Raw genomic sequence first — 13204 nt, 5'->3', positions numbered from 1 at the left:
CATCGCCTTTGTCATCATCATCATCATCAAGGTACTGCTACTAATTGTCCTCACTGTCTGCACTGTGAGCTCCCTAGCTGGGGTGGCCGTGACATATTGACTTGCCACTGGCTACACAGCAGATCACAGTCCCCGTCACCCACCACCTCCCAGACCCACCCAGCTCAGGGCAATTCTGGTAAATTCTTCTTCACTCACAGGGGAGTCGAACCTTGGGGGAGGAGGTGGTTAGGTTCTAAGACAGCACCTATGGCACAAGTCACATGTGGTGCAGGCGATTCTTGGTCATGCTCAGCACAGGGAGGTGCTCATGACATCAGAGGCGTTCCTGTCCAGACTGCCTCCCCCGCCCGCTCCCTTGGTCCCCCCGCCCCCTTGGTCAGGGCACGGAGTCGTCCTCTCGTTCCCTTTCTGTCCTCCCTGCCCATTTCCTGTGTTATGACAAACGAATGCTGGTCAAACCCCTCACGCTGCTCCTACTCTGTGAAACACGGGTGATCACTTGAACACTCCTTTGAGTACCATTCCATAGTTTAGAAGCTTCCAGAGCTTAGATCAGTGGTCCCCAGACCTGGCTGCATATTAGAATAACCTGGGCATCTTTAAGAAAATCCTGATGCCTGGTCTGCGCCTACTGAGCTTTGATTCAGTGGTTTGGGTGTGGCCTGGGCATCTGTAGTTCTGCCAGTTCCCCAGATGATTCCAGTGGGCATCTAGGGGTGAGACCCACTGCTGCAGCCTGCTGGAAAAGTCTACTGTGTGTTTGATGGAAAAGTTGAAGTCAAGTTGCGGGAACCAGGAGAGCCAGGCCCCGAAGAAGGAAGGAGTAAAGGCCTCCCCTTGCTGTGAGCGGGGCCTCGGGGAGGGGTGTTTCCCCTTCATGACCTCATCTCATCCTCCCAGCAACCCTTTGGCTTCAGATACAGAAACTGAGGCTTGGAGGGCCTGCCTCAGCTGGCTGGGAAGGGCCTGGGCTGGGGCGGGGCCCCAGGTGCTTCACTCCCAAGGGCAGCCTCTATGCCACTTTGCAGGGAAGCTGGGTGATGGAAAAGGAGGATTACATTGGGTTTGTTTCCTCTTTTAAACTTTGTTTAAAAATAATTGCTCTATGATTATTTATTTGCTCATTGTAGTAGGCAGACACTGCAGAATCAGCTTTCCTTTTCAGATAGGAAAATCACAAGTTAGAAAATACCTAAAAGTTTGAAGAGAAGGAATTGCCTACAATTTTGCCACCCAGAGACGGCTGTCTAACGGCTGGGTGCATGGCCATCAACCTTTTGTGTGCACATGTTCTTTCTCGCCTTTTCAATTACCCTGAACCAGCCTGTTCTGTTGGTAAGGACTTTTCTCCATAAGGATGCTCAACCACTGGTATTTTTTTCTCAGGGATTTCCTCCTGTTTACAGGCAGGGTATCTGAGTAGAGATCAGAGCAGAGCCATGAGTTAGAGACAGACCGTCCTGTGGTTCTGGATTGCTGCTCCAGCACTGAACGCCTAGGCTCCCTGCATGAGCCACTGGGACTACCAGGCACACTTTGAATGATGGTCATGATAATCGTGGCAGCAAACTCGAACACTTACATAGTCCTTGCTGCAAGCTTGGCCCCTCCTGGGTGCTCTGTGTGTATTTCTCAGAGCAACCCCACAAGAGAGTGCTGTTATAATCCTGAAGCACAGGACGTTCAGTAACTCGCCCAGCTCACATGGATGGAGAGTGGCAGGACCCAGGGGTGCTGGCTCAGGGGTCTCTGCATTTACCCACCACACCCACCACATTGCTCCTTCCCTGAGAAGGATTCCTGCTACAAATGGACTGGGCCTAGCAAGACCTCAGGAAACTTTTACCCAGCACCTCCCAGGGTGGGGGGCCTGCAGACATCATGACCCTGGGAAGTGGGGCTGAGCGGTCATCCCAGATAACTCCCTCCAGCTGGTGGAGGCTCTCCACTCCTGGTGCTTCTCCTGGGCCTTTGGCCTGTCCTGGGAGTTCTCACGCTGCCCATGTGGGGCATGCATGGCAGGGCCTGCCAGTTGAGGACAAGCTGGCGGTTCTCAGCTCCATCCTCCAAGAACTCCTTCCTCCTGTCTGTCCCCAGGGCTGCAGCTTGGGATGAATCAGCTTTCAGACTTTCCTTGGCTTGGGCCCAGGCCTTGGCAGCCCAGCCTCCAGCAGAGCTCCTGTGGCTTGGGGCTTCCACACCGGGTTTGAATTATATAGAATCTCAGCATCTGCAGGCTTTCATCCCAGCCACACTGACTCACACTTCCGTAGTAGCGGGCAGCCTCTGTGCCTCGTGCATGTGTGTTGTCTCTGTGCGTGTGTCTGTTGCCTGCCTGCACATGTGTTGTCTCTGTATGTGTGTGTCAGTGCATATGTGTGTGTCATCTCCGTGCACGTGTGTCTCGTTTCCATGCATGTATGTGTCATCTCCATGTGTGTCATCTTTTTTTTTTAACAGCTTTGTTGAGATATGATTCACATACCATGCAACTGACCCATTTAAAGTGTACAATTCAATGGATTTTTATCAATGCACAGAGTGGCGTAATTAGCACCACATTCAATTTTAGAATATTTTCACTATCTCAGAAAGAAGCCCTGTATCCTTTAGCTATCACCCCCCTAATCCGTTACCCCAGCCCCTGGCTACCACTAATCTACTTTCTGTCTATAGTCTGTAGATTTCCCTGTTCTGGACTTGCTTGTAAATGGATCATATAATATGTGGTCTTTTGTGACTAGTTTCTTCCAGTTAGCATAATGTTTTCAAGATTCATCCGTGTTGTACCATGTGTCAGTGCTTCATTTTCCTGGCTGAATAATATTCCATTGTATGGTTATAGCCCATTTTGTGTATCCATTCATCTGTTGATGGGCTTCTGGATTGTTTCCACTTTTTGGCTGTTGTGAGTAGTGTTGCAGTGAACATTTGTGTAAAAATTCTTGTGTGGACATGTGTTTTCATTTCTCTTGAGTATATACCATGGAGTAGAATTGCAGGGTCATAGAGTAACTCTGTTTAATATTTTATGGAAATGCCAGACTGTTTTCCAAAGTGGCTGCACCATTTTACATTCCCACCAGCAGTGTATGAGGGTTTCAATTTCTCCACATCCTTGTCAACACTTGTTATTATCTGACTTTTTGATTCCTGCCTTCATAGTGGGTGTGAGGGAGTATCTCATTGTGGTTTTGATTTGCGTTTCCTTAGTGATGACTGATGTCAAGCCTCTTTTCATGTGTTCATTGGCCACGGGTACATCTTCCTTGGAGAAATGTTTACTCAGATCCTTCTCCCATTTTTAAATTGGCTTGTCTTTTTGTTGTTGAGTTGTAAGAGTTCTTTATATATTCTAGATACTAGTTCCTTACCAGGAGAGCAGAGACTGCTCTTACTTGTCTTTTCGCACACCCCCACCGCCATTAAGCCTAGCTTGCAGTAGATGCTTCATAAAGACCCAAGGACATATTGAGGGAGGAAGGGATCTGGGCCGCCTTGAAGAGTCCTGGCAGGAGTGGTGGTCCCAGGGTGTGGGGGGATGTGGGGTGGGGCTGGCCCCCTCACACTTGTCATGAATCAGGGACAGTGGCCCAAGATGACCCATTAGAGGGTCTTGTCCCCTCAGGTTACATGGGTACGGCTTCTGGTTGAACTGACTTCACCAGAACCATGGTGGGCAGGGATGGGGGAAGGATTTGAAAAAACCCAGCCCCCTGGCCCACCCTCCCCTTGATGGTTGGCTTGAGCAGCTGGGAAGAAGATGGCGCCATTTGCTGAGATGGGGAAAGCAAGGGGAGGAGTCGGTCTGCTTTAGGGTTTGAGGTGCCCAGCGGAGGCCCAGGGTCTCTATCAAGGAGGCTGTTGGACAGTCCTGTGTGGAATTCTGGGAGGGGTCAGGGCTGGGGATGTAATTTGGGAGTTATCTGTGAATACACGGTATTTAAAGCTGTGTGATCAGGGGAAATCCCCAAGGAGCATGTGTGTGGTGGGAGGAGCTGAGTGAGATCAGGACAAAGAAGCGATTGCTGGCTCTGGCCACATGAGGTGACAGGTGACCCTGATGAGGGCAGTTTCTGGGGAGTGGCGGCTCTAGAAGCCCCTGTGCATGGGTAGAGGAGAGGCATGAGGCACGGAGGTGGAGGCTGCGAGCGTAAACGACTTTCTGCTGTGGAGGGAAGCAGAGACCTGGAGTAGCTGGACGGGGCTGCGAGGGAGGGGGTTTCACAGATGGAGGTCCTCGAGTGCACGTCTGTGACGAGGACAGTGATCCCAGAGAGGGAGAGCATGCTGATGCTGGAAAGAGGGGTACTAGTTGCAGGAGGTGAGAGGGAGGTGATCCTGAGCACAGGCTGCTGGGGGAGGAAGGGGAGAGCACAGGTGTGGAGTTCATAGGGTGATGGGAGGATGGTGTCCATTTTCTCCTTGAAAACAGGAGAGGCTGAGGGTGGGGGCAGTGCTGCAAGTTGAACTGGAATGCAGACGTAGCAAGAAGGGCAGCAGAATCCCCAGCCAGCATCGTGCTCACATGAGAGTTGTGGCCGCTGATTTCAAGTGAGACCAGTGGGCACCCTTGCGTTTTCTCCATCAGCGTGCTGACATGGAGTCGGTGACTGGTTGTGTTGAACCAGGGCAGAGGCTTCTCTGGGAGAGTAGGATAGAGGGAAAGTGGGGGAGAGAATCATGGGTGTTTGTAAGAGATTTATTATGCGTCTAGACCAAGAAGTCCAAGGTGGTGAGAAGGGAAGTAAGGACTTGGTGAGGGGACTGACGGTGACGAGGCAGTGCGGTCGCGCATTGGAAGTCTTGAGGACGTTTAGGAATAGCTGGAGCCAGCGCCATAGCTAGGTGAGCAGGAGGGTAGAGGAGGGGAAGAAGAGGCCCACATTCGAGCCTTCTGAGGTTGTAGCAGGTGATGTGGTTGTGGAGGGAGCGTGGCTGGCAGTGGCTGAGGATAGGAGCAGGTTGCTGGGTTGAGGGTGAATCTGGTGGAAGCTGTTTCCTTTTTTTTTTTTAAGGTATGCTTTTTGATGAGAAAGATTGGCCCTGAGCTAACATCTGTTGCCAATCTTCCTTTCTTCTTTTTTTCTCCCCCAAACCCAGTACAGAGTTGTATATCCTAGTTGTTAGTCATTCTAGTTCACCGATGTGGGACACTGCCACAGCACAGCTTGATGAGCGGTGTGCAGGACTGCACCCAGGATCCGAACTGGCGAACCCTGCGCCGCCGAAGCGGAGTGCGTGAGCTTAACCACTCAGCCACGGGGTCGGCCCAGCCATTTCTGATTCTCATGCCCCTCCCAGTTGTGTGCATCACCCCAGCCTCCCCTTGCTGGGTTTTCTTTCGTTTCCTACAGTGGAACAGTTTGAGACTGAATGTGCTGGATGCCTTGAACCTGAGACAGCTGGCAGTAACGCCCTCCTAATGGAATTTCCAGAACAAGTCGGGACTGACAATGCACTCTCCTTGGGAGGTGGCAGGATGGTTAGGTCGGAGGTGGCCTGCTCTGCTTCTTTCTCCTCTGGGGAGGCCCCAGTGAGGCTGGCCTTAGAAGGAGAAGGAAGGGGAGACCTGGCCTACCCCTCAGCTGGCTCTGCTGGAGCTGCCATCTTGAAATGGACCCTCCTTCTGGGCATTCAACAGAAGTTGGTAGATCTGAGGGCATAGCAAGGGGGCTCAGGATCTCGCTTTCCCAGAGGGCCTGCAGCTGTCTTCTCGGAGTTAAGCCCCTTCCCTTGCCTGGACCCCATGCTGGGCCCTTGCTCATTGTCTCTGCACCTGACTCAGCACAGAGGGAGCCCTGCCCTTGTCCAGGCCTACACTTGTCCAGGCACCATCCAAGGACACATGTTCTCGTACTCAAGGATCTCTTTTTGTGGCCTCCCTGGGGATCTGTTTATTGGCTCATTGAACCCTCACCTCCCAGTTTACATGCAAGTACATGCAATTTTAGAAAAAACACATTTACACATGTACACATGCAAATACCAAAATAATATGGCTTCAATTATCTGCTTCAGTATTTGGGACCTTGCCCTGATGATAGACAGCTGCCAGTGGCCAACTGAACTTGCTCAATTATGACCCAAGGCAGGACACAAGGCGATTTCTAAGCCAGCACCCACCTTCCGCATCACCACGTGACCCTGTCTCCTTCAGGTGCCCTGGAATTACCCTCTGGATCTGGGGGCTTCCCATGAGGGGAAGCAGGACTGGAAAACCTCAATTAGTGTGGCCTGGAGGCCTCGGGATGAAGATGTAGCAGAAGGTGTCACCTTTGCAACCAAAACAATGTCACAACCATATTAGAAAAGTCAACAGATGCTCCCCATCAGCCACGCAGCTCCCAGGAAGGGCCCCTCCGAAGCAGCCGTAGAGTGGACTCTGCTGAGGGCCGCCAGGCCCGCCCGTGGGAGAGTTTCCGTTCGGGAAGCTGCCTGAGGGCGCGTATAGGCTGTGGCTCAGTGGGACGCGATCAGCTATTTCTGTTGTTCTTATTGCGTGAAGATCCTTTCTAGTATGTATTTCCTGCTTATTTATTTTTCCAGGGAATAAGGTAAGGGTGAACACAGACATGGCTGCCATTTCTTTTCCAGCCTACCAGAACTTATTTCCCCCCCTTTTCTTGATTTCTTACACAGAAATTTGACTTGATTATAGTGCTTTAAAATTAGCCACCACTTGTCAGAAACATAAACATCTCATCAATTGAGAGATGGGAGTAATTTGGTGAGGAGGCAGAGCCAAAAGTTCCTGTTGCCAGTCTGTCTGCCCGCTCGGGGCCTGGTTTCCTGGCCAGGGCAGAGCTGGAGGGGATCATCGGCCAAATCTCTCATGGTGCAGAGGGGAAACCAAGGGCCTGCCTCCTGGTCTGGTGGCCGAGCCTGCCTTCCCATCTCCTCTCCAGGGGGAGGGTCTTCGAGGCCAAGGGGGCGCCCAGACCTGGATAAGAGCTGCTGATCAAGGCTGGATGTGTGCACAAATGGACGAGGAAAATCACTGGGGAAGCTCTGCCCTTGTTCCCTGGGGGGGCTGGTGGAAACCATGGTCACACAGAGGTTTGAGCTTACTTCCCAAGTTGCATATTACAGGGCTGAGGTCTTTGCCCTAAAGAGTTAACTGGGCTGGGGAAAGAGGGCTTCTTGAACTCTCCCCTGGGGAGAGGCGTGTGGGCAGGGGGCCTTGACCAGACCCAGGAGTCCTGGGGCTTCCAGTTCTGGTAGAGAGGAGCTGGGGTGTGATGAGGATGCTGTGCAGAGCCTCTCATGCCAGATGGAGGTCACCTGGGGAGTCTGCTCTTTTTGGGACTTTGTGCTGAAGTTTCTCCTCTGTTCTCGTGTGCATGGTGGGAGGTGGACTGGCTTCCGTGGGGGCGTTTTGCCCAGGGTGAAAAGTGAACATCCTGCTTACTCTGCAAGGTCAGACCAGACCAGAGGCCCAGGGATTTGCAGATAGAATTATGAAAGGAAGGTTTCCTTGCCCCAAGTGGCCCCCAAGGGCAGAAGCAGGGCCCAGGGATGACCTGTGGTAGTATAGCCTAGTGGTTAAGAGCCACACAGAGCTGGGCTCTTGTTTTAGTGCTGTCACTTACTTGCTGGGTGACTTTTGGCAAGTTACTTAACCATTCTGAGCCTCTGTTTCCTCCTCCATGAAATGGGTCTAATATTTGTGCCTCCCTCATAGGGTCATTGTAAAGATGAAATAAGATGTGTAAATACAAGTGATAGATACTGCTACTAACGTCAGTGATAATAAGACTGTTTATAAGGGGTGGAATGTCGGGAAATGTGTTTCTGCTCAGTAAAACATTGCGAATGTCCCTACACATAATAGGTTCCATCTTGAGGGAGGGAGCTCTCTGTCACTAGAGGCATCCCAGTAAAAGTGAGAGGTCCCCTAACTAGGGATGTTGTCCAGGTACCGAAGCCTCAGACTGAGGCAGGCATGGTGATCTTGAAAGGTCTGTGTGGTCCATGATTGTGGGCAGGGAGGGGTGGGCTGGAAGGCAGTGCCTTGCAGCCCGCCCCTCCCTAGGCCATGTGGCTCATTCCAGAACCTGCATCCCTCACACGAGGCACTGAGATCTGGTGGCCACATCGAGTCGTTGGACAGTGAGGGAGCGAATGCTGGCTTTTGAAGAATCCTCCTTGTGCAATTGCTTAGCCGAGTCTCAGTGGGGGAGGGCTGTGGCGAGGTGGCCCAGGTTTGGGGGTGGCTGAGTGGAGTCTTCTGCCCCCTGGTCTGGAGAATTCTCCTCTGCTGCGTTGCTTCCAGAGATGTGGTGGGCAGGGACAGCCCAGCTACAGTCCTCGGCGAGTCTGGCTGTGGACGACTTTGGTCTGGATGAAGCACAGGCCTTCTGACTTGTGCTGTTAGGGGCCCCTGCCTTGCTTGGTCCAGGGGGGCTGGAACAGGGCAGGAACAGCCCCCTGGGTATCAGACGGGTACAGAAACAGGAAAGGGCTGGAGTGGTGGCCGAGCTGTAGTAGCTTTGGGGGGAATGCCCTGGGCTTCCTGTCTGACAGCCGTTGTGTGCCCTGGAAGACAAGCTTCCTTTTGGGGGGCTCTGCAGGGCTGCAGTGGCAGAGGCCCTTCGATTTGGCCGTTACCTGTTGTCCAGGTTTGGGCTCAGCCTCTGCCCATGAGCCTGAATGCCTCCCCAGGCCTGCCCTGCCCTCATGCTCCCACACTCTTGCCCGGGCCCCTGCCTGGTACACCCTTTCCAGCCCAGGCGGGTTTCTCTTGCCACCCTAAGAATTTCTCCCTTCCAATGCAGTCATTGCCCTTCTGCGGGCCGTGGAGGTCTCACAGGAACTGGCAGTCCCAGAGTGACCGTGTGACTCTGGCTGGACCCACCACAGTCCTCCCTTGGGCTGTTGCAGGTGGGACTATGAAAGGACCATCTCCTTGTCTCTGGTGGCAGGGCAGAGATGTGCCTGCCAGAATAGACTGCATAGCACTGCTGGGAGAATGCAGCTGACAGGGCGCCCAGAGGAGGGGTGGGAGGGAGCTGAGGGCATTAGGTCCCTCACTCCCAGCGCCTGCCCCTGCCATGGTTTGTCATGGGGCCAATATACTCTCCTTTGGGCCAAGAAGGTTCAAGCTGAATTTCTGCCCCTTGCAGCCAGGAGCCTGGTGGATACCTGGCCCTCAGGCGTACCCGCCCTAGCACCCAGCACGACACCCAGCCTCCCCCTGCTTCTCTGCGGGCCCCTCCTTCCTGGTGAAGAGCCACTCACAACCCAAGGCTGGGCCTCGTTCATCTGCTTCTCCCTGCCCTGGACACATAGTAGGTACAAATAAGAGGGAGAGTGCTTTGAATGAAAGGATATTTGCTCCAAACAAGCTGGGACGTTGATGTTTTAATAAGCAGACCAGAACTTTTGCAGACAATTGTCACCTGATAAAATGGTCACCTTGGGAAGCCCCAAACTTAACGCAGTAATGCTGCTATTTTTCCCTATAGCATTTTTGGCCTTCTGATTGAGGCGGTTTATGAGGCGCAGAAGGCAGCCACCTTGGCTTTGATCCAAAATGGTGTTTGCCGTTTGATCCACACATCTAGCTGGAAGGGACGAGAAAGAGATTGGCAGCTGCTGGGAGGTTCGGTGGTGTGTGCTCCGTCGGACTTGCAAGGGAGTTCCCAAAGAGGCCATCTCCAAACAGGCTGAGGTGGGAAAATTGGTGGCAGTTAACTGTGTAAAGTAGTGGCTGCTTTAAAAACAGGCAGCTCCTGTTCAAACGGAGAAGGGGCAATGGGTTTATAAAAATGGTTCCTTCGTTCGCTGCCTTGTGTTCCCAGCTGCATTTCCAGTGTCTGGAGCAGTGCTGGGAGGTTGTAGGCATTCAGTAGACAGTTGCTGAATGAGTGAGGGAATTCGACAAACACATATTTATTTAGCAGTGCCTGCTCTGTCCCAAGCACCATGGTAGGTGGGCTGTTCTGATTTTATAGAGCCGATGTGTGCCGGGGGCCGGGGCCCTGCGCGGCTACTTGTATATTCACACGCATCTGGTTGTGTGTTTCCTTGGCCCCTGTGATTATTGCCTTCACCGGGGGCTCATAACACATTTGCTGGGCTTGGCCAAGGTTGTAATTTTCTGTTTTTATTTCCAAAGTCAAAACACCCGATTTTTTTTAAGGGAATATTTTGATGCAGGCAAAAAATTAGATTGAAAACAGAGTGTGCACTCGTGTGCACTGTGCTGGCTCGTTGATGGTCAGCGAACATTAGCTGCTCTCTCTGGCATGAGTGCTCACATGCTTCAAATCTGAAATAATAGTGCTTTGTCCTGGAGCGGGGAACCAGCACCCTCCTTGGGCATCCTTTACCTTTACAGATAGGATTTGCTCTCCTGTCTGCAGGTAGGCAAAGGCAAATCCACGTGCCAGCGCTTCAGGGTGGGATGCGGTGTCCTGGGATGTGCGCGTATAGTCTTTGTGGCAGTGGCTTTCCTCCCCTCCCCCCTTTTAAGCACAGGAACCGTTTGTCTCAATGAAACGTTTTGTGGAACCCCATGAGTGCACAGCACAGTCAAGTGGATCTGATTTGCTGGAAATGGGCATGGGCCCCCTTGCTCAGCTTCCTGCCACCCTAAACTTCCCTGCTGGGATCCCAGGGCTGCCCGAGGCCCCCCGGAAAGAGCCTGCATCCATGTGGTCACACACATTTGCATTCACAACTGCTCACCTGTTCTGTGCCGTGTATTCATGCCTCTTCTCTCTCCCCTGGTTCAGGCAGGCCTCATCCGCACCGACAGCACTGACTTCTTCATAGAACCCCTGGAGTGGGGGCAGCAGGAGAAGGAGGCCAGCGGGAGGACGCACGTGGTGTACCGCCGGGAAGTTGTCCCTCGGGAGTGGGCAGAGCCTGGCGGGGACCTTCACAATGAAGGTAGGCACTGGGCAGGTCCCCGAGCTCTGCCTCTGTCCACACCTCTGAGGGGATCTTTGGGTAACTTCTGACCTTAACCTCTCAACTCCTGGCCTCTGCCTTCTTATCTGTAAAATGGGACCAGGCCGTGTAGATCTTCTGCACTAGCAGAGAAACCCCAGTGGGTTTAGGGGCTACTATAGCTAGCTGGAGTTGGGGGCCACAGAAGCTACTCAAGTCCCCTGAACTGTAGTCCTTGGGACTCCAGAGGTCTCTCCAGGGCTCAGGGTTGCTCTGCAAGGCTATTTCTCTGCCAAGGCAGAAGGTGGAATGGCTGTAGTTAGCTCTTCCCCCTAAAAATCAACTCAACCCTGGGAGCCACAGGAAAGAAGTTCTTGGGGCACTTGTAGGGGACTGCCTGGTGTCAGGGCATCAGAGTCAGCTTGGTGTCCAACAGACGATTTTTTTTTAGAATTTTTTTTAATTTTAAAGATCGGCCCTGAGCTAACGTCTGTTGCCAATCTTCTTCTTCTTCTTCTCCTTCTCCTCCTCCCCGTCCCCTCCCCCTCCCCGTCCCCTCCTCCTCTCTCTCTCCCCCGCCCCAGAGCCCCCCAGTACATAGTTGTATATTGTACTTGTAGGCCTTTCTGGTTGTGCTGTGTGGGACACCGCTTCAGCCTGGCTTGATGAGCCATGCTAGGTCTGCATCTAGGATCTGAACTGGTGAAACCCTGGGCTGCCAAAACAGGCCGCGTGAACTTAATCACTCGGCCACGGGGCTGGCCCCCCAACCGATGATTTTTAAATCCTGCCTCCAACACTGTCTACCGTGTGACCTTAAGCAAGTTACTTACATCTCTGAGCCTCATCTACTCAGCAAAGTGGAGGTGGTCATTGTCTGCCTCTCAGGTTGAGTGCATTAGTGATAGTGTAGGTAAGAATCCCAGCACGGAGCTGGGCACGTAGTAGGTGCTTGCTGAGTGGCTGCTCTTACTACAGTATTGTTACTAGGGTAACTGCTGGTTAGGGTGAGAGCCCCTGAGAGCGGGGCGTCCCTGCCCCCCGGTGACCAGCACAGCCGCCTGCGCAGCAGCAATGCTCAGGACCCATGGTTGAGCCCATGAAGCAGCGGCTGCGATGTGTGCTGGTCCTGGGCCTGTGGCCAACTTCATAGTCCAACTTAACTTTGTCATGGAGCCCCTTTGGCCGCAAGGACACGAGAAGGCCTGGGTGGAATCTGGCTGTGAGCAGACCGCGCCCTCCCGTCAGGGCCCCTGTGGGGCTGGGCATCGCGTGAAGGAATGCCTGGAAGCCAGTTGTCCCCACACACAATGCCTCTTTTGAAGCCCCAGCTGCTCCCCCAGAGTCGCTGTAAGAGAAGCCGCAGCCCCAGGAGCCAGCTGAGTGGTGGAGGGCTCTGCAGGCCTGGGGTGGGGTGGGGCTAGGCTGGGTTTTAGGGGCAGGGTGGGGACCAGTGGGAACCAGCGCCCACCTTAGGGATGATTGACCTCAGATGCGCAGCTGGCAGAGTCAGAGTTCAGCCCGGGAGGCTGTGTGACTCCCTCTCATCGCACTGCCTGCTGGAGTGCCTGTGGGCCTGTGGGCGATGCCATGCCGGGGCTCATCTGTGTCCTTCCTTAGAATAAACCTGTGACACTCACTCCTTCTGTTATTTTAAGACTAGCGGCGGGGCTGGGCCCAGTGTGTGGAGAAGGCTTTGTGGGTGCACCCATCTCCACTGAACATTCTTGAGAGGACGAAGGGTTTTCCCGCATGTCTGGGGGTGAGAAGAGCCTCAGAGGCTGGGCCAGCTCGTCAGAGCTACTTGGCCACCAGGAAGCCGGCTTCTGAGAAGGCTCCCTCAGCCTGGGCACCTTCCCCTCTCTGTCCTTCCCCGTCCTGCTGGGGGTCAGCGCAGTTCAGGTGTCCCCTCTCCTGGATCCCTCAGCCCCCTGGATTTCTCCTGGGACTGTTTCCTTCTCCCACACAGGCTGGGGGTCCTGGAGGACAGATGCCAAGTCTTAATGATCCTTGTGTCCCTTGCGTGAGCTCTGCTGCCCTGTGGAGTGCGTCTGGCTTTCCTGAGGAAGGAGAGGCAGCGTCAGAGGAGCCATCAGGCTAGTTTTCCAGCTGAGCCCGGGCCGCGAGGGGCCTCCTGCCACCTGGGCCCCACCATGCAGGTGGCTGACAGGCACCCATGACATTGGGGGTGGGACTCTTCCCGTTGGCACTCAGGATGTGGTCCTGGCTGCTGCCTCCTGAAGAGAGCATGTGTATACCCACACACACTCGCACACACTCGCCCACTCATACAACACAACCCCCC

At 53.6% G+C, this 13204-nt stretch overlaps 1 protein-coding gene across 7 annotated transcripts in view; it reads left to right on the top strand.

The window, feature by feature from the left end:
* Positions 1-13204, top strand: part of ADAMTS14 (ADAM metallopeptidase with thrombospondin type 1 motif 14) — an 83104-nt gene that overhangs the window by 15551 nt on the left and 54349 nt on the right. For all 7 annotated transcript variants that reach the window (XR_006886846.1, XR_006886847.1, XM_046649387.1 and 4 more), the window contains exon 3: positions 10743-10899. Coding sequence is in view for 5 of the 7 variants with exons in the window: in XM_046649387.1 (XP_046505343.1) it covers positions 10743-10899 (157 nt within the window). In the remaining 2 variants the exon portion in view is untranslated. The remainder of the gene's footprint in view (positions 1-10742; positions 10900-13204) is intronic.

The sequence above is a fragment of the Equus quagga genome, chromosome 2 (assembly GCF_021613505.1).
Source record: "Equus quagga isolate Etosha38 chromosome 2, UCLA_HA_Equagga_1.0, whole genome shotgun sequence".
Classification (NCBI taxonomy): Eukaryota; Metazoa; Chordata; class Mammalia; order Perissodactyla; family Equidae; genus Equus; species Equus quagga.
This window is presented reverse-complemented; position numbering and strand designations above follow the sequence as displayed.